At 37.2% G+C, this 19,583-nt stretch overlaps 1 protein-coding gene across 1 annotated transcript in view; it reads left to right on the forward strand.

The window, feature by feature from the left end:
• Positions 1–5,714, forward strand: part of acvr1c (activin A receptor type 1C) — a gene marked incomplete at its 5' end in the record, with an annotated part of 133,615 nt that extends 127,901 nt beyond the window's left edge. Inside the window, one exon of the mRNA XM_081367402.1 lies at positions 4,631–5,714. Coding sequence (XP_081223528.1) covers positions 4,631–4,756 — 126 coding nt within the window. The 3' untranslated portion in view covers positions 4,757–5,714. The remainder of the gene's footprint in view (positions 1–4,630) is intronic.
• Positions 5,715–19,583: the final 13,869 nt, after the last annotated feature.

A 19,583-nucleotide genomic window follows, 5' to 3' on the forward strand; every position in this document is an offset into this window, starting at 1 on the left:
CTCTAGCTTTAAATATGCAACTTCTCTGCATATTTAACGCATAAAAGTGACCAGCTGGATATAAACTAATGCAAATAGATGGTAACAATTGTGACTTTAAACATTCGGGTCGGACTTACTTTATTTTTGTCAGTGTTTTAACCGCTTGAGGTACTAATATTAGCGTCCTCTCAGCCTCGAAGGCAAACAAACATACTGTTGTGCTGTTCTTTCTCTACTAATGCAGCATTAAGTCAACAAATTAATCACTTTATAATGATATGACAAAATGTTCTGTATACATACATTTTACACGCGCGTCTGATGTCAGAGCTCTCCACGCAGCGTGTGCTCTCAGTGCAGTGCAGCACGCAGAATCACGTGTCGAAATAAACAACACGAGGCATCAGTGATAGTTTTTATTACACCTCTAGAGGCCGCTCTTGTACTGCATGATGCCAGCAGAGCCTTCTCAGCTCTCTCTTACTGTGTTATGAATGACAGCGCGCGCTTCTCGGCCGCTCCAGCAACGGACGCAACCAGGAAAAACTATCGGTATATATTTTTGCCAATAACGATAGTTCCACCAATCAACTATCGGTGCCGATTAATTGGCAAAACTGATGAATCGGTCGACCTCTAATATATATATATATATGTATGTATATATATTTGTGTTGTCACGATACTAGAATTTCTAACTTCGATACGATACCTTAAAAAATATCGATATTCGATACCATTTTCGATACCACGGAGAAAAAAACTGCCACAATATTAAGGGGGTATTTTTTTTATTAAAAGGGTTAGTTCACCCAAAAATTAAAATTCTGTCAGTAATTACTCACCCTCATGTTGTTCCAACCCCCTAAGACCTTCGTTCATCTTCAGAACACAAATTAAGAAATTTTTGATGAAATCTGACAGCTGATCACTCCTCCATAGGCTTCTATGGGATTGAAACTTGCTGGCTCGGAAAAGTTATTAAAGAGATTGTTAATATAGTCCAACTGACTCCAGTGGCTCAATCTTAAGTTTATCAAGCGACAAGAATACTTTTTGTGCTCAAAAACAAACAAAAATAACGACTTTATTCTACTATTCATTTCCTTCTCTCTGAGCCTCGAGTTAGTTTACGTAGTGATTTTGCGTAGCGTGTCTGTGTTGCACGTCACCACGTAGGCTCACTATTGGTCGACGTTTGTCATGTGTGTGATGCGTGATGACGTGCAACACAGACGCGCTACGCAAAAACACTACGAGGCCCAGAGAGAAGGAAATGAATAGTAGAATAAAGTTGTTATTTTTGTTTGTTTTTGCGTACAAAAAGTATTCTCGCCGCTTGATAAACTTAAGATTGAGCCACTGTAGTCACTTGGACTATATTAATGATCTCTTTAATAACTTTTCTGGGCCAGCAAGTTTCAATCACTTAGAAGCCTTTGGAGGAGTGATCAGCTCTCAGATTTCATCAAAAATATCTTAATTTGTGTTCCGAAGATGAACGAAGGTCTTACGGGGTTGGAACAACATGAGGGTGAGTAATTACTGACAGAATTTTCATTTTTGGGTGAACTAACCCTTTAAAGCTGAATATAACAAGTCTAGAACATGACAATGAGGTATATTTTACAAAAATATTTATATATATATTTATTTATATAGTGCTTGACAAGATTGTGTCAAAGCACTTAACAGTATCAAATTGGATACTGTCAGTATTGTATAATAATAAGATTAAACATTAAATTTTCAGTTAAAGGCATTTCATTATTGAATTCAGAGATGTCATTGTCTAGCTCAGTTTAGTTTAATTATATCTGTGTAATCAAATTGATGATAATCGCTAATGAAGGCAAATTGCAGAATTAAATCATATTTTTTTTTAATAAAGTTAAATAGGCACAAGTTAATTTACATTTGACCACAGTTTAAATATTTACTTCTAAGATTCCTTAGTCAGATTATATTAACTTTAAAGGTGGTATCAGTGATTTCAGGCCCAAAATTATTTTATCACATTCATCTAATCTTTCCTAACGATCCACTAGCTGCCCGCCCCATAAGCATGCCGTCAAAAAAACGCATCTCTGTAGGCAGTCTAGGCTCTGAGATCTGCACACAAAAACAAATGGTTTAGCCAAACACTCAAAACCAAAACAAATAGTTTTCCAACCAATCAGGAGGGTGTTGTGAGGTTTTGAGCCAGCTTTTTCTTCAGCTCTGACTTCGCGTGCAGCCGTGCACGAGCACAAAACCTCACAACACCCTCCCCCTATCGGTGATTGGTTGGAACGCTATTTGTTTTGGTTTTGAGTGTTTGGCTAAACCATTTGTTTTTGTGTGCAGATCTCAGAGCCTAGGCTGCCTACAGAGACGCAGTTTTTTGACGGCATGCTTATGGGGCGGGCAGCTAGCGGATCGTTAGGAAAGATTAGATGAATGTGATAAAAATATTTTTGGGCCTGAAATCACTGATACCACCTTTAAGAATTACAGTGAAAAAACGAGACAACACACTCATAACAACAATACTAGGCCATCTTGGTTAATGTTTCAGAAAAGTTAAAATGAGAAGTTACAGGGGAGTTACAGTTAGTTATAGGGGAATTCAGAAAGAGGTGACCCATTGATGCTGAGTAGCATACAGGTACATGCTACTAAATGGTCCCCCGGAGCTTGTTTGTTAAGTCTGTTTTCAGAAACAGGTATGGGATATTGATAGCCAAACAATGTTCTGGGTGCCCGCAGCCTGCTTGCAGTGTGAAGCGCGTGTCCGCGCTATTCTCCGACATGCCCGCTCGCGATGTGTTTTTAACGCGTGTCCGCGCTATTCTCCGACATGCCCGCTCGCGGTGTGTTTTTAACGCGTGTCCGCGCTATTGTCGAAATGCCCGCTCGCGTTGTGTAGCGTGTGTCCACGCTATTCTCCGACATGCCCGCTCGCGGTGTGTTTTTAACAGGTGTCCGCGCTATTCTCCGACATGCCCGCTCACGGTGTTCTTTATCAACCAAAAGCCGGTCGCGAGGGCGCCGCACTCGCCATCTTTCCATACACTTCGCTTTTGCAGCGAATGAGACGAGTGTGGTCACGTGTGGTGTTTGTCAACACGCCTTTGGAGAGAAGTGAAAGTGACAGCTCGGCTAGTATGGGAGTATTGATACTTCGGGACATTAGTATTGGAACCGTTCAGATATTTCAGTATCGTTTTTTATCGAAATATCGATATTTCTGACAACACTAATATATATATATATATATATATATATATATATAATATATATATATATATATATATATATATATATATATATATATATATATATATATATATATATATATATACTGTATATATAAATATAGCTGCGAGCAGCGATGAAGGGCCAAAGCCGGCGGCACCACCACTGCGTCACAGTCACTGGCAACAGGAAGTGACATTTAACACTGTTCTGGACTCCTAATAACATAAAAAAGTGCCACTAACTGCTAAACATGTTAGCAACATACTTGAAACATGCTATCAAATACTTAGCTAAGTGTTGAAGCATGCTATTACTGCAATTAAATATGAATTTGCTGTAACTCAGGCATGCAATGTCCAATCTACCCCAAAATTAATATGTAATATGCTAGAAACATCATAAAACATGCTAGAAATGCTAAAGGAAGTTGTTGTAACTCAAGCATACAATGTCCAATCTGCCCCAAACTTCACATGTTTGATAAAAGTCCTGCACTGAACACATCTACATAGCAATATTCAGATATAGACATAACCCCACCTACTGGCAACATAAACTGACATGGTTAACACAGTAATGCAGTACTAACCACATAACTACTGTGTACTGAGCTTGCTAGAAACATACTTAACATGCTAGCAACTACTATATATACCTCCTTAAATGCACATTGCCCAACCATGCTCTGTCTTCCTAAAGCCACCGAGTGACGATGGCACGAGTGCGAGGGCCCTTTCATCGCTGCTTGCAGCTTTAATTTGCTTTTATTTTTATACTGTTGTTTTGAATTTATTATAATTTTCAGTAATTTGTCATGTATGAATTATACAGAGCTATCCTTTTTATTTAATGTTGTGGGTAATTTATTTCTCACAGTTTTTGTGAATTGTAATTTTTGTTATGTTTAATGAGGTCCATGCAATGCACGCCTTTCACCAACATTGTGCTGTACTTGCTTTAAGCACAAACATTTAGTCAGTAATCATACTGATAGTCTGAACTACATCACACCAGTTCGTTCTTCAAGTTCTCTTGAAGTATATCGGGGCCTTAATTTCATGGCCACAGAAAAACTTCTTAATGTATAGAGTTTTAGAGCATGTAGCAAGATCGATATTTTTGTTTTTTTAAAGGGACTTTATCTGTGATCAGAGAACAGCAAAGATCTTGGGTGAATGCACACACAAATTTATTTGACTATGGAACACACTATAATTAATCTAAACATAAACACACACACATTCACACAAGAAAGAAACGTATTGGTTACATACATAACCCTTTTTCCCTAAATATGGAACGAGGACATGAGATGAATGATTTCACATAGATGAAACATTTTAAAGATTTCCAGATTTCAAGTAGTCAAAAGTAAAGAATCACCCATGTATGTTTGTGTTTGTTCCAGGCACTGAGGGTTATGGGTAAGACCATGCGGGAGTGCTGGCATGCCAATCCAGCTGCTCGGCTTACAGCACTACGTGTCAAGAAAACCTTATCTCAGGTGACAGTGGTCAAGGACGTTAAAGAGTAACCCAGCGGCCTGGTACCCCTCTTATCTCTGTCTGTCAGTGTTATTGGGACATTTAAAATGCTCAGTTAAGATGCCAAAGATTGCTGGAATTTAAGAGGGAAAGACTGTCTTGCGATGAAACCTGTGCTTTGAAAAAATTAAGGAAATTGTATTCTGTTTTGTAGTCAATAGATGGTGATAGAGTACTGAGATACTGCTACCTCAACTGATCCTACAAGTGCCAAATGCTTTGAGTTGCACGTTAAGCTTTGTGCCATAAATGTTTTGTTTGGTGTAATTTACAAAGTCACACTTAAAATGTCTGTATATCTGTTTTCAGAAACTCAGCAAAAAAAGAAACATCCTCTCACTTTCAACTACTTTTATTTCCAGCTGATTTCTTAATGTGTAAATATGAACATAAATATTAGAATGAACATAAAAACATTCAACATCTGAGACATAAACTTAAGTTGCTCAGATAATTGACAATTAAAAAAATAGAATAATGAGTGAATATGTTCCCTGAACAAAAAGGGAGGAGAGGAATGTAAACTGCAAAACATTATTGATGGTTTATTGAACAAGAAAAAAAAAAAAGTTTAAACCATAAAGATTATTTGGATTGTACAAAATTATCTTTACAATATAGTATCCTGAAAAAGGGACATTTCTTTTTTTGCTGAGTTTATATACAGATGACCAAAAATAAATATTTTTTTTTTATTTATTTTTTTTTTAAGACGTGTTGACGTCAGACAGCATAATGTGGTCTGCAACAGGATACTGGTGTTTTTTAACCCAGCTTTGTGCAGGTTGTGATTGTGCAGGTTGTGAAATCCATTTTGATTGTACGGAGTAGGGTACCTGTAGACAGGATGATTTTCTGTAAGCCTTGTCATTTCTGAATGTAAAGGAAATAGGTTGCGTTTTTGCTCATGTGCAAATGCATGAAACAAACCCTGATGTCCAAAGAGGTAAAAAAAAAAAAAAAAAAACGATGTAACTGATCATCCAAAGTAATTTGACAAGATGCTTCATATAGAGCAGGAGTCTCCAACCTTTTATACATCACAGACCAAAAGTAACGGATAATTCAAAGCCTAGAGCAGGGGTCTTCAACCGGTTTTGTTTTAAAAGTATTTTTTGGGAAATGGCCAGGCATTGGTGGGGGGTTTGAGGTGTGATCAGAGCAATGATTAATTTACTAATTTATCTATCCTTCCATTCCGTCCATCAATTCTCACGGGTCACAGGATACTAGAGTAAATCCCAGCATCTCGGGCCACAGGCTGGGGACACTATGCTCATACACAGGCATGCACACATTCACACCTTCAGTCACACTTACGGGCTATTGATTGTGTTTATTGTGTCATGTCTAAGAATTGCTCTTCAATATCATCAATTCTCAGAGTGAAAGTGGTAGATGAAGTGGTGGTTTTCAGCAGTTGCTGTTGCCCTTTTTGAGTAATTAACTCTTTCCCCGCCAGTGTTTACTAAAGTTGCCAGCCAGCACCAATATTTTTTTTTATGATATTCACAAAAATGGCATGGGCCTCCAGAATATTTTGTTGCATAAATATGTAAAAAAGTCGATTCCCCTGTTTCACAGCCAAGGCTTAAGTCTAGTCCCGGACTAAAATGCATGTTTGTGGTGTCATTCTATTTTAAAATATGTCTGTGCCATTGTTTTTTCTCAAGATACACACCAGTAATGTTTTTTTTTTTCTAAGGCCATTTTCTAAAAGCTACTTAAATGTCCTAATTTAACAAATGCCTACTTCTGGCTTAAACAAATGGCTTACGAATGGCTTCTGGCTTAAACAAATGCCTACTTCTGGCTTGTCTGTGAAACCAGGCCAATATATATAAAAAATAGAATAGAGCCTCTGCTTAAAATAATATAAATAATAATAAATAATAACAACAATAATTATAATTCTAGCTTCATTCATTGTTTTTTATCAACACTTGAATGTTTCATAAAAAAAAATAGAATAAAAAGCTATGAAAATCACGTTTTTGTCAACAACTTTGTACATATCAGATTCAAAAAGATGATCAAAACATAGATCAAGTAGATAGAGTCCATCAACGCCCCTAAAGCTTGGACAGAACTTTGTGCAAGTCTTCCTGGGTTCTATATTTTTTTTCTGTAACGTTTGATTTATATACTGTTGAATGTTTGATGATCATGTTAGCTTACTTGTTGAGCTAATGTGCTTGTAAGCAACGACTGCGTCCGAAAACTTAGGCTTGTGTCTGCCTTATAGGCAATACCTTTGTAGACACCTTTGCGCACGAAGGTACCTCACGAAACTTTTTAATGATCACGTAACGGTTTAATGATCTACAAGCAAAATAGAGCGAGCTTTGGGAATAACTAAGCAAATATTTAATTACTACAATAGTAATTTCTCACTAGAAATGACATCAGAAGTGGAAAACGTTGGTCAAAAACATACATTTACACACAAACTGACCACCAACCTCAACTCTCAGATGTCATTTTTATTTTTTAGGCTAACTGTCACAGAATGGAATGCACAGAATGGGTTGTGGAATATAAAAGGCAGCGAAGGATACATCTATGCTGCCTTCAAAAATCGATCAGATGAAGGTTTCTCAGGAGACAGAAAGTTAAGCTAACATTGGATTCAGACATGCCTTGATGCCTTTCTACCTTGGAATGCATCCTCAAATCTGAAGGCAGCATTTTTAAGTTTTCGGATGCAGCGAACGTCTACCTGCTCCGTCTGGTTTACACAGGTCTTCTTCGCTTGCTTTTGGATCAAGTAATGCTGTACTATGTCAGAAGATCCGTAACCACTCCCCCTACCGTATAACAGTGAAATGGATTGCAGGAAAACTTGTCAATGGCTGGGAAAGAGAGGGGTTTGTCTCTCAGTGCTGGGTGCTTAGTTTCAAGATGCTGAAGCAATTTTCAGGGTTTCATGGACTCATTAGCTTATTTATCTCTGAATTGTGAACACATGGGGTTTGGAGCATCTGAACTGCCACAACCACAAAACCATATTTCAGATACGATTCATAGTATTTTCAGTTAAAAGCAGCTTTCTCTTCCCCCATTTTCTCATCAGTAGCTGCATTATCATCATTGCTCTGACTTTTCCTACCTCCTGCTCTAAAGAAACATTGGCCAAGCCTGTTGCAAGAGTGAAATTTATGTTTTCTGAATCGTGCCCACTAGGTATATATTCTTTTTTTCTCCCCCCCCCCCCAGATTTTTCTTGTAACCCTGGTAGCAACTTTTCCAAATTGTTCCACAGTCTGTAAATGGGTCGCAACCTCAGGGTTGGGGACCTCTGATCTAGAGGACTTCTAAATGCCAAAGTGAAATATATGACTGTGAAGAAAGTGTAAATTGTGTAATGTTATATTCAAGTAGAAATTGCACTCTATTGCACTATATAAAGGCTCTAAGCTGCTAAAGAATATAATCAGCACTCAACAGCCTTGAAAATACAGAAATGGAAGAGCCCAGCATATCTGAAACCAAACATAAAATTATCTGTATATAAATTAACATGGGAGTATAGTGGAGCATTGTTATTTCTTAAAATGTATAACTGCATAACTTACTTGTCTGTTATATTGTGCTTTAAGTCTGTGTGGTTGAACACTCAGTGTATTTGTGATGTTTCACTAAGATGTGAGGCTGTTCAGTAGGGATTTCTCTGTGACCTCTCTCTCTCTTTGTGTGTGTGTGTGTGTGTGTGTGAGAGAGAAATATGCCTTGTGAAGTTCTTGTGCATATAGAGTTCTATTTTTTGTACAGCTTTAACTGGAACTTGTCTACAAATTACAGTATATCACTTCAAATATCTGATTTGTGTTAAGATTGCCTATGTCGATGTGACACTAACAATTCTTGTCTCTATAGGGGTTTTCCACACTCAATGAAGTATAATGCATATGATGCATTTTATACGCTCACCGGACAAAAACAAAAAAACTGTTTTGATTTAAATAGGAAAATGCTGAAGAGTCTATTATTGGATCATTATTACAGTGATTGTTATGTTTCTAGTTTGTCATATGTTTGACAACAGTTATTCTAAACCCTAATTGATGGAGTGTGTAGCTTTTCAACCATGTAGCTTAAACAACCATGTAGGAAGACACATCATGGCCATATTCTAGGATGACAATGTCAAGATTCATCAGACTCAAATTGTGAAAGAATGGACCAAAAATGGATGCACAACTTGATGGAAATAAATGTTGTGATGTTATGTACATCAAGAGATGCATCAATTTCTGGTCAAGATCTTGTGTTGACAATGAAAGAGTCAAGCACTCTGTAAAGTCTACTCCAGCTCATCCCAAAGACTTTCAGTGAATTTAAGTGCCAATTCATGTGAAAACGATTCTTCATGCCTCCTCCCAACCATTTCACACACCTTTCGCAATTTGAGCCTGATGAATCTTGACATTTGTCATTCTGGAATATGGCCATTATAATGTCTTCCTACATGGTTGTTTAAGAAATGAAAAGCTATACACACTCCATAATTTAGGGTTAGAAGAACTGTTGCCAAACATATAACATGCTAGAAACATAATAATCATTGCAATAATGATTGAGTCACTGACCCTTAAGCATTTGCTTGTATAAATCCAAACAGAGGCTTTTTTTTTTTTTTTTTTTTTGGCCGGGCAGTGTATTTTAGTCTAAACTTTAAATAATTATTTCATTAGACATGGACATAGTTTGCTGACTGTTTGGCATAAACATAAACATTCATATTCTATTATATTTATTTAATTTCTACCAAAGAGAAAGTGTTTAATTAATTTTGCCTGTTTAAGACAGGTCTTGTTTTATCCTGCTTCAATCATTTGCAAAAGCATAAAATGCTTAAATAAGGATTAGACAAGGTGTCTGGGGTAGCCAAATCCTTAAAACTTAGGGAAAACTGCACCATTACTGGCCTAATGCTGTTGAGAAATGTTGTAGTTCACTATATGCCATTTGGGTATTCAATCTGAGATCCTAAGAAAAGTAAACCTTTCAGACGAAAGGTGTGAAAGGTCTGAGAGACAGCAGAGATGTGTATATGAGAATTGATTACATAATATGTCCACTGACATGTCTTTCTGTGAGTAACATTGTGTTTTCTCTGTATTAGAGTATTTAATTTTCTGCAATGTACACCATAGAACAATAAACTATTGTTCATGATTCATTGTTGTCTTAGTATGTGATTTATTTTATTTGGTCATATATATATATATATATATATACAGTCGTGGAAATGGGCAAAATTCACTGGGCGGACTATTTTGAAAAAAAAAAAAAATTAAAGGTCTTTAAGATGACCTTTCAGATGTTTAAAAACCTTTATAATCTATAATACTATAATAGATCTATAATAATCTACTAAATTATATAAATTATTTATTTTATGTTTCATTTAACCCCCTGGGGTCGGCTATTGCAAATAATAAAAACAAAACATTGTGTTTTTCATAAATTTACCCCTAAATACCCATATTTTTTCAAAATGATAACTGCAAATCCATCTTTCACTGCCTGGAATTCAGTTGTTTCTATGAATTGTAGTGATCCATTTGCATAGCTTTCGCCATTCGGTAAAAAATATACTTCAGATTTGTTGTCAAATGTAATTGTGCAGTCAATCGTAAAGCTCTTTCCCATTTTAGATGTGTTTTTCAAACAAATGCTGCCACTCAGTCTTTTATGGGGATTTATGGTATTTTTATTATTTATTTGCCAAAACAAAAACTTTTATGATCAAAGACTTTTACCTACAACCACTATATGGCTCCAGAGGATTACTCAATGTGTTTTTATCTCTTTTAGATTTAAGTTTAGACATTTCTAAAATCATTATTACATCAATACAATTTTGTTTTTGATGTAGCTGATTTATCTTTTTTAACAAATTATGTAAGAGAGAGCAGCTTCACCATTCTTTTCTGTGTGTGATAATAAAAAAATAAATAAAAAAAACGAGTATCAACATAGAAATGCCTCACAGTGTGAACTACAAAAAACATGAGAGACCTAGTTCCTCATTCAAACCATTAGGTTCCACTGTGTTAAGAGTGAAAATCCAGAACGCCTCTCTTTGTAGTAGGGACTTGACTATATCCCCGCCTCGTTGGGAGGGTAGAATTCTTTCAATACCCCAAAATTTTAAAGACGCATTAGAGCCGTGATTCGCTTGTACATAGTGTCCCGCAATTGAATAGTCCATATTACGGTTCCGAATTGCTGCTTTATGTTCTGCAATGCGTAGTTTAAAGGGGCGTTTAGTCTGACCTACATAGACTAGACCGCATGGACATTTCAACATGTAAATCACGTGGGTGGTATTACAATTAATAAAAGAATTAATCTTGTATTCTTTACCAGACTGAGGATGGAAAAATTGCTTAGTATCATTTGAGTTGGAACAATGGGTACAATGTCCACATCTATAAAAACCCAAAGGAGGAGCCGGCAACCACGTAGATTTTAATGAAGGGCTCATGGTCGTATGAACCAACCTATCTCTCAGTGAGCGTGGACGCTTAAACGTAATACGCGACGGTTCTGCACATATATCTTTGAGAGCTGGATCGCTCTGCAAGATGTGCCAATGTTTCTTAATCACATGCTTTATTTCTCCACCAATATGAGAGAACTCTGTGGAGAAGCAAAGTCTTTGACTAGAGACGTGTTTGGTTTTAATCAAGAGATGTGATCGTTGCATTGCATTAGGTTGTTTAGGATGATGGCTATCTGCTCTGAGGATAGTATTTCTGCTCAGAGGTTTCCGATAGATCGATGTCACCAAACCTCCTAGGGAATTTTTGTGAATAGTCAAATCTAAAAAGTTAATATTGTCTGTAGAGTGTTCTACTGTGAATCTCAGAAAAGATGTGGTAGAGTTAATATAGGCCATGAAATTCGGACAAGGAGGGGTTCGAGAGGGTCGAGGAGGCAGAGGTCGCAGAGCGTACCCAGCAGAACCAACGCGCCGCTCCCCACGCAACCCACGCAATCCACGCAACCTGAACAGACTGTGATTAATATCTCGGGATTCAATTTAAGTGAAGGAGAGACGAAAGTGTTAAGTAAAGGTTTATCTTTTTGCCCCACTGTATATGTGCAGAACCGCCGCGTATTACGTTTAAGCGTCTGTGCTCACTGAGAGATAGGTTGGTTCATACGACCATGAGCCCTTCATTAAAATCTACGTGATTGCCGTCTCCTCCTTTGAGGTTTTTATAGATGTGGACATTGTACCCATTGTTCCAACTCAAATGATACTAAGCAATTTTTCCATCCTCAGTCTGGTAAAGAATACAAGATTAATTATTTTATTAATTGTAATACCACCCACGTGATTTACATGTTGAAATGTCCATGCGGTCTAGTCTATGTAGGTCAGACTAAACGCCCCCTTAAACTACGCATTGCAGAACATAAAGCAGCAATTCGGAACCGTAATATGGACTATGCAATTGCGAGACACTATGTACAAGCGAATCACGGCTCTAATGCGTCTTTAAAATTTTGGGGTATTGAAAGAATTCTACCCTCCAAACGAGGCGGGGATATAGTCAAGTCCCTACTTCAAAGAGAGGCGTTCTGGATTTTCACTCTTAACACAGTGGAACCTAATGGTTTGAATGAGGAACTAGGTCTCTCATGTTTTTTGTAGTTCACACTGTGAGGCATTTCTATGCTGATACTCGTTTTTTTTTTTTTTTTTTTGTTATTATTATCTTTATTTTATTTATATAATTTTTTTTGTTTTTTTGTTGTTATTATTATCTTTATTTTATTTATATACATTTTTTTTTTCTCGTCTTTATTTACACCTGAGTGCTTAATTATGATTAATTAATTGATGTACCACACCCATTTAGGCTTGTGGCCAATGATTTTAACTTTACTGCTATAAAATCTGTACATTGTTACCATTCAGTCTTTGACTCTGAAGAAGACGCATGAGCGTCGAAACGTTAGTCACTATTTATTAATAAATTATTAAAAACGTTGTGTGCTGCGGTTCTGTTTCCGTGGTCCTAGCTAGACCTGGGAGTTCCTCTCTTGAACATTGTGTCCTGTTCCGTGAGCACCAACCAGGCTGAAGCGCAAGTGACTCCCTTTTTTTATTCTTCCACCATTACCTGTGCTGCCGCTTCAGCAGTGCAAGTTCTCGTAGGGAATGCTTCCACCCATCTAGTAAATCTGTCCATGATTACTAGAATGTACCCTCCACTGGTCCTATGAAATCTATTTGGAGGTGTGTCCATGGACCTGTTGGTCTGGGTGCATGTGACAGTCGCACCTTTACAGACATTCCCACATTTGCTTTCATGCAGATCAAGCATCTCCTACAGTTATCATCAATGTCTCTCATAATCCATGGCCACCACCAACCACGTCTCGCTGATTTGAGCTTTCATTGCTTTTGCTCCAGCATGCACTTTTCCATGATACATGCATTAGTTCTCTTCTTGTTCCAATAGGCATCACCACTTGTCCTGTTGGAATTCTCCAGATACCTTGATCATCTTCTTTCGCTCTCGCTTTTATCCATTGTTCTTTCTCTTCATCTGTCTCTGTTTGAGATGACAGAAGATGGACCTCAGGATTATCTTTGCTGTTTTCCTATACCAGGGTAACAGGAGTAAGTTCTCTAGCTGCTATATCTGCTGCAGTGTTTCCTCGACTTTCTTTGGACTTGTCAGATTGATGTGATTTTACTTTGATCATGGCTGCTTCTCTGGGCAAGTGACATGCTGTTATCAAGCAACGAATTATGGAAGCATGTTGTATTATGCTCCCACTGCTAGTGATAAGTCCATGTCTTTTCCACAGGGCAAGGTAGTCATGGACCACGCCAAAAGCATAACGACTATCTGTGTAGATGTTAACTCGATCTCCTTCTGATAGTTCAAGAGCTTCCGTTTGAGTTTGAGTTTGGGTTTATTCACAAAATACCACTACCAGCAAATTCTATAATACAGCGGGGGTACAGAAACAGAATTTGGTATCGTGAATGGGTCCCCCAAAAAAGCGAAAAAAAAAAAAAATTATATGGTGGGAGCCCATAGTGGTACAGACAAGGTACACAGTTAGCACCTGTAACCTGACGATGGTAAGTAAACTGAAAGCACGCAAAAGGGCACCACTGCATACATACAAGTACATACACATACATTCATACACTTAGATCCCAGTAGTCCATGAGTAGACAGTTATATATTAAATATACGTTGATAGACAATATTTTTTTAGTTGTCTTTTAAAGTTGGAGATAGAGGGCAACACCTTAAATCCATCATCAATCCCGTTCCAAATCTGCGGCCCCCTACAGACAACGCTCATACTGGTCCGAACATGTCGATCTGGCGATATTTTCCAGATATGAGTGGTTTGGTTCTCGTTTGGTATGTACTGTATGCTGGGGGCTGGAGATAGGAACAAGACTACTCAATCTAGAGTTCAGGCTATTAACAATTTGAAACATAAGATATTTATCTTATTTAGATTATGATATTTATTTAGCTCAGCTAATCTTAGTAACTTAAAACGATAAAATAGAGGGTGAGTAGGAGAATTTATCTCTGACCAGGACAGAGCCCGTATGGCTTTCTTTTGCAATGATGCAAGTTTTCTAAGATGACTTGTGAAGGTGTTGCACCATATCACATTACAGTAATTAAGATGTGGTTCAAAAAGAGTTTTTTACAACAAGAGTAGGGCAGACAGCGGAAGAATGTGTCTAATCTTATAAAACAAGCCAACATACTTTGACAGTTTGTTAACAAGATGATCAATATGACATTTAAGATTCGTCAATGAGGACCCCCAGGAATTTAGTAGAATGCACTCTTTTTATTAATTGGTCATTAATTTTAATCAGGCAGTGGTCATTGTTTTCAAATAATTTTTTCTTGGTTGATTTAAATATAATAAAATTTGTTTTGCTTACATTTAATGACAGTTTATTGCATTTAAACCAAGAGTCAACTTTGATTAACTCTGAATTGACTATATCTTGTAAAATAATTGGGTTACTATGTGATGTAAACAAATTTGTGTCATCTGCAAAGATGATTTTATGTAATAATGTCGATGAATTTACAAAATCATTTATATATAAAATAAAAAAGAGTGGCCCTAAAATGGAGCCCTGGGGGACCCCAAAGATTATGGGCTTACAAGCAGAATTATGATCATTGACATGGACATACTGTTCCCTCTCAAATAGATAACTTCTGAACCATCCAAGTGCTAGACCTCTGATACCATAGTGATGTAATTTGTGCAATAAGATATCAAAATCAATGGTATCAAAGGCTTTTGATAAGTCCAAGAAAATACCAATACCACATTTTCCCTATTCGATACAGTCATTAATTTGTTCAATTAGGTCTAGTATTGCCATACAGGTTGTGCTCTTTTTTCTGAAACCGTATTGAAAGGGAACAAGAATATCTAATTTATTAAGATAGCCACTAAGTCTATTGTATACTACCTTCTCCATTACTTTAGAAAAAGTGGGTAGAATTGATATGGGCCGGTAATTATTCATATCATTTCTATCGCCCGATTTAAAAATTGGAATTATCTTAGCGATTTTTGTCATTTTAGGTACAATACCAGTAAATAAAGAAAGGTTAATACAATGAGCCAGTGGCTCTACAATGATGTTCGCAATGGCCTTCATGATCTTACTAGATATTCCATCTACACCAGCGGTGTATGAGCTCCTCAAGTCCAAAATGATCTTGAGGAGTTCGGTACTGTCTGTTGGTATCATGAAGAAAGAATGAATGTAACTACCAGAAAGAAAATGCTTAAAGGTGACACCCTTGGGTTGACTTATCTTTTTAGACAGATTTACACCAATTGAAGCGAAATGATTATTAAAACTCTGCAAAATCAGCTTTGGCATCACCAAGATCAGGTAGAGCAGTCTGTTTATGTCTCCTATTGAGAACTTAATTTAAAACATTCCATGACCTCCTGCAGTCCCCCTGTGAAGCTTTTAGAAGTTCTGTGTAATGATTTCTTTTGCTCTTTCTTATAATCGGTGTTAATTTTTTTTTATAGGAAATATATTTCTCTTTATTTAAACTAGAAGGATTTTTCGTGTAGAATTTGTAAAGCCTACTTTTAAATTTAATAGATTTCAAAATTCCCTTTGTAATCCAAGGGTTCTGGAGAGTAGTGCTGCATTTGACAGTCTTCTCAGGAATTGTGTCCTTGATGGAGTCTTGAATGATCTTTATCAGATTGTCATACACATCAGGAGTCGCATAGACAGAAGCCCACGACTTGGCATGTATGTTAACCCTCTGGGGACCAAGCTGTTTTTGGGGTCCTTGAGATGTTCTGACATGCCTTGACATTTGTGCTTTTTTCAGTAATTTATAAACATGTTAATGGCAAAGGTGTAAATTCACTCTATATAGCACAAACAGGGCTACCATAATATGCGAGCAACGTGTATGTAGATGTTTGTATTTTTAAGAGAATAATGTTTATACGTGGTTATTGGAAAAAATTAAAATGAAAGTTGCTGAATTAAGACCACAAAACACATATTAAATATGTGTCCACAAGACTTTTGACTAATGGATGTTGTCCCTTTGAGTTCTAGCTTCAAAATGATGTAAAAATAGTCTTGCTTTATCGTTCACAAAAAAAATACATTGATTTAAATGGTGTAAAACAGGTTTTGCTTGGAAAGCCAATATGCGAGGGGGAGGAGTAGTTTACACCTTAGATTACAATGTCCCACCCACTCTGCATAATGATGAGCCTTTCACTCAGGTGTGAAACTGACTGAGCCACAATGCAAGGACAAAAGATGTATTTAGAAGAAGACTTATATTGACCATTTAAGATTTTACTTACATCTCTCTTGTAAATATGTTTTGCTATTTTATTAAAAATGTTACAATTACAACAATAATTACAATTTCAACAATATTTCAAGTGTACTCTTTCTTTGTAAAAAAAAAAAAAAAAAGATTATAGGCTTACATTTTATCATATGTATTCATTAGTTTGAATATAGCCAACATTGGAACATCTAACATCTTAGTCTATGAATTTATTTTTGACAAAAATAGTATTTTTTTGCAGTTTAATACGTTGCTTATACAAATACATTTTATTTCAACATATTCCAGTCGATTTTTACTCATCTCAGTAGGCTATAGCAAAGCAGTTTATTCTTTCACACACAGACGCACGATTCATATTTAGGCTAAACAGTCTTTACAAATATGTCCCCTTCATTCATCTCTCAGAAAGGCGAGTCATATTATAGTAATGCGATTCATCTTTTTGCGGTTTACATAGGCCTACACTAACGTTATTCCATAACGTTATTCCACACGTGAGAAAAGAAAACAGCCTACCTCACTCCTCAGCGGGATCTGCTCCTCATATCAGGAGATATTGCTCCTCATCAGCACTGTTCTGAGGAATCTTTTCTCCATAAGGTAGGCTATAATGTCTCACTCGCAAGGAGTCGCGACGCGCTTTGTTTACAGCTGATGTGGGAGTTTCACAGCTCTGAAATAGTTCTCAGAATTTGCGTTTGAATAGCACGCGCTCTCCGGGGAGTGGTCACATTACTGTGAATTAGCTCGTAATGAGCTCGACAGGAGTCGCTCTCTTTTTATACAGATTACAGAAGCTGAGCATATTTGTTTTTTATATAAATGACTTCATTTAAAAGATGCAATCTCAAGCTTTATGCCCGTGGGTCTGTTTGACTGAATTTTCGCGGAGTTATAGATCATTTTCAAACGCGTTTCAAATGGGAGTTTACTGACAGAGAGAAGGCAGAAATCGCATCATGTTATTTTTTCTTTATTTGTCAAAAAGCAAAACACTTTATTTTTATTGTGAGTATACAGAAAAAAAATAGAAACTGAACAGGATCGATTGATGTATTACACGAAAATGAAAGATCAAAATTAACAGAGCATTTAGTGTTTATTTTCATTGCAAAAAAAAAAAAAAAACGAGCAAAACGCGCGGGTGCGTTTGTGGTCCCCAGAGGGTTAACAGTTAAATGCTGTAAGGTTCTCTCATTAAGAATTTTAGATTTAATTTTAGAGAGTGGAGGAGAGACTGATTTGCCAGAGCCAAAAAATATTGCAATTGGGAAATGATCTGTGATGTCAGCCTGTACGACTCCCGTCTCCAGCTTGATGTTTTGAATATTAGTAATGATATAGTCAGTAATAGTTTGGGATGTAGGTGTTACTCTAGTAAATCTATCAATGGTGGGGAAAAAAGAGGAGGAATGCAATGTGTTCATGAAGTCATGATTCGCCCCATCTTCCTTAGAGATATCAATGTTGTAGTCACCAAGAAGTATACAGTCTTTTTTTTGATTATTCAGTTTATGTAATAGATCTTCTAGTTTACAATAAAAAGTGTCAAGAGCAGAGTCTGGTGGACAATAGATTACACCGACGATAAATGTTTTGTCATAATTGTTAATCTCAATGAATAAAGACTCACAATGATCATCCTCTAAATGAAAATCACAGATATTTACTTGGAGGCTACTCTTAACATAAAGGCAGACCCCTCCACCTGTTCTATTTGGTCTGTTCTAAATGTGTAGATTGTATCCATCAAGGTTAAGTAAATCGGCATTTGAAAATTCATTGAGCCAGGTTTCACTACACCCAATAACATCAAAGTGACAGCTTGAGTTAGATAGTAGAGAAACTAAATCAGAATGATGTTTGTTTAGGCTTCTGATGTTTAAATGTAACCGTGTATAATTATATATATCATTTAATTGTTTTAAGTTACCAGGGTCAAAAACATTACAAGTAGTATTGCCATCCATATCAATACAGTGCTGAGAATCTCCAACAATATTGAAATCATCAAAACCCAAAATATAAGCAGTACAAATTGATCATGGAGTTTTCTGGGATTACATTGAGACATTGACACGGCGATAGTCGCAAACACGCTCGGAGCAACCAAACCCACGCACATACACAACGCACACACACACAACAATATTCTAGTACCATTGTATAAACAATTTGTACCACGCCGCAGTCATCCGCGCCGACTCGCAGAAAAAAAAAAAAAAAAAATGAAAATAGTCTCATAGAAATGGAAAGCAAAATGTCTCTCACCTCTCCGCCTGAAAACAAGATTCGAGTCTCCCGTAAAGGGGAGTAGGCTAACTTATAGGAAACAATAAGTCATGATGGAGACTGTCGCCCAAAATCCGCAAAAGTAGTGGCAAACAGATCACCGCTGAGCGTTATCAATAGAGAACGAAATAAAATAGGAGCTCAAACGACAGTAAGCCGTGGCCTGCAGGTCTGTCACCCTCGTCGCATGGATTTGGGCAAAACTATGATCTAAGTGTTCCGCGAGGGCAAGGAGACAATGAAAGCTTCAGCCTCAGCTACCGTTGGAAAGTGTTTCCTACCTCCCGACTCCATCTTAATGTAAAGCCTGGCCGGGTAGAGCAAGGCCGGCTTGAATCAACGTACAACTCCGACATGACCGTCTTAAATTCTTTCCGCTGCTCCACAACCTCTGGAGGGTAGTCCTCAAATACAAGGATGGAATGGTCCCGGAATTTCAGCTTACCCCTCATGGTCCGTGCATGGCGGATGATCTTATCCTTTACCTGGAACCTGAGGAGAGTGGAGTGGAGTGGAGGTTTGAGTGCCAGGGCTCTGTGAGCCCGTTCACACTCCACAGGCGAATCGAGCACCCCACCAAAGACCTCCTCGAGCATCTTGGTGAAGAAAGCTGTCGGTTGTGGCCCCTCCATGGATTCAGGTACACCAA

Source organism: Scardinius erythrophthalmus (assembly GCF_964197995.2).
Source record: "Scardinius erythrophthalmus genome assembly, chromosome: 6".
Classification (NCBI taxonomy): domain Eukaryota; kingdom Metazoa; phylum Chordata; class Actinopteri; order Cypriniformes; family Leuciscidae; genus Scardinius; species Scardinius erythrophthalmus.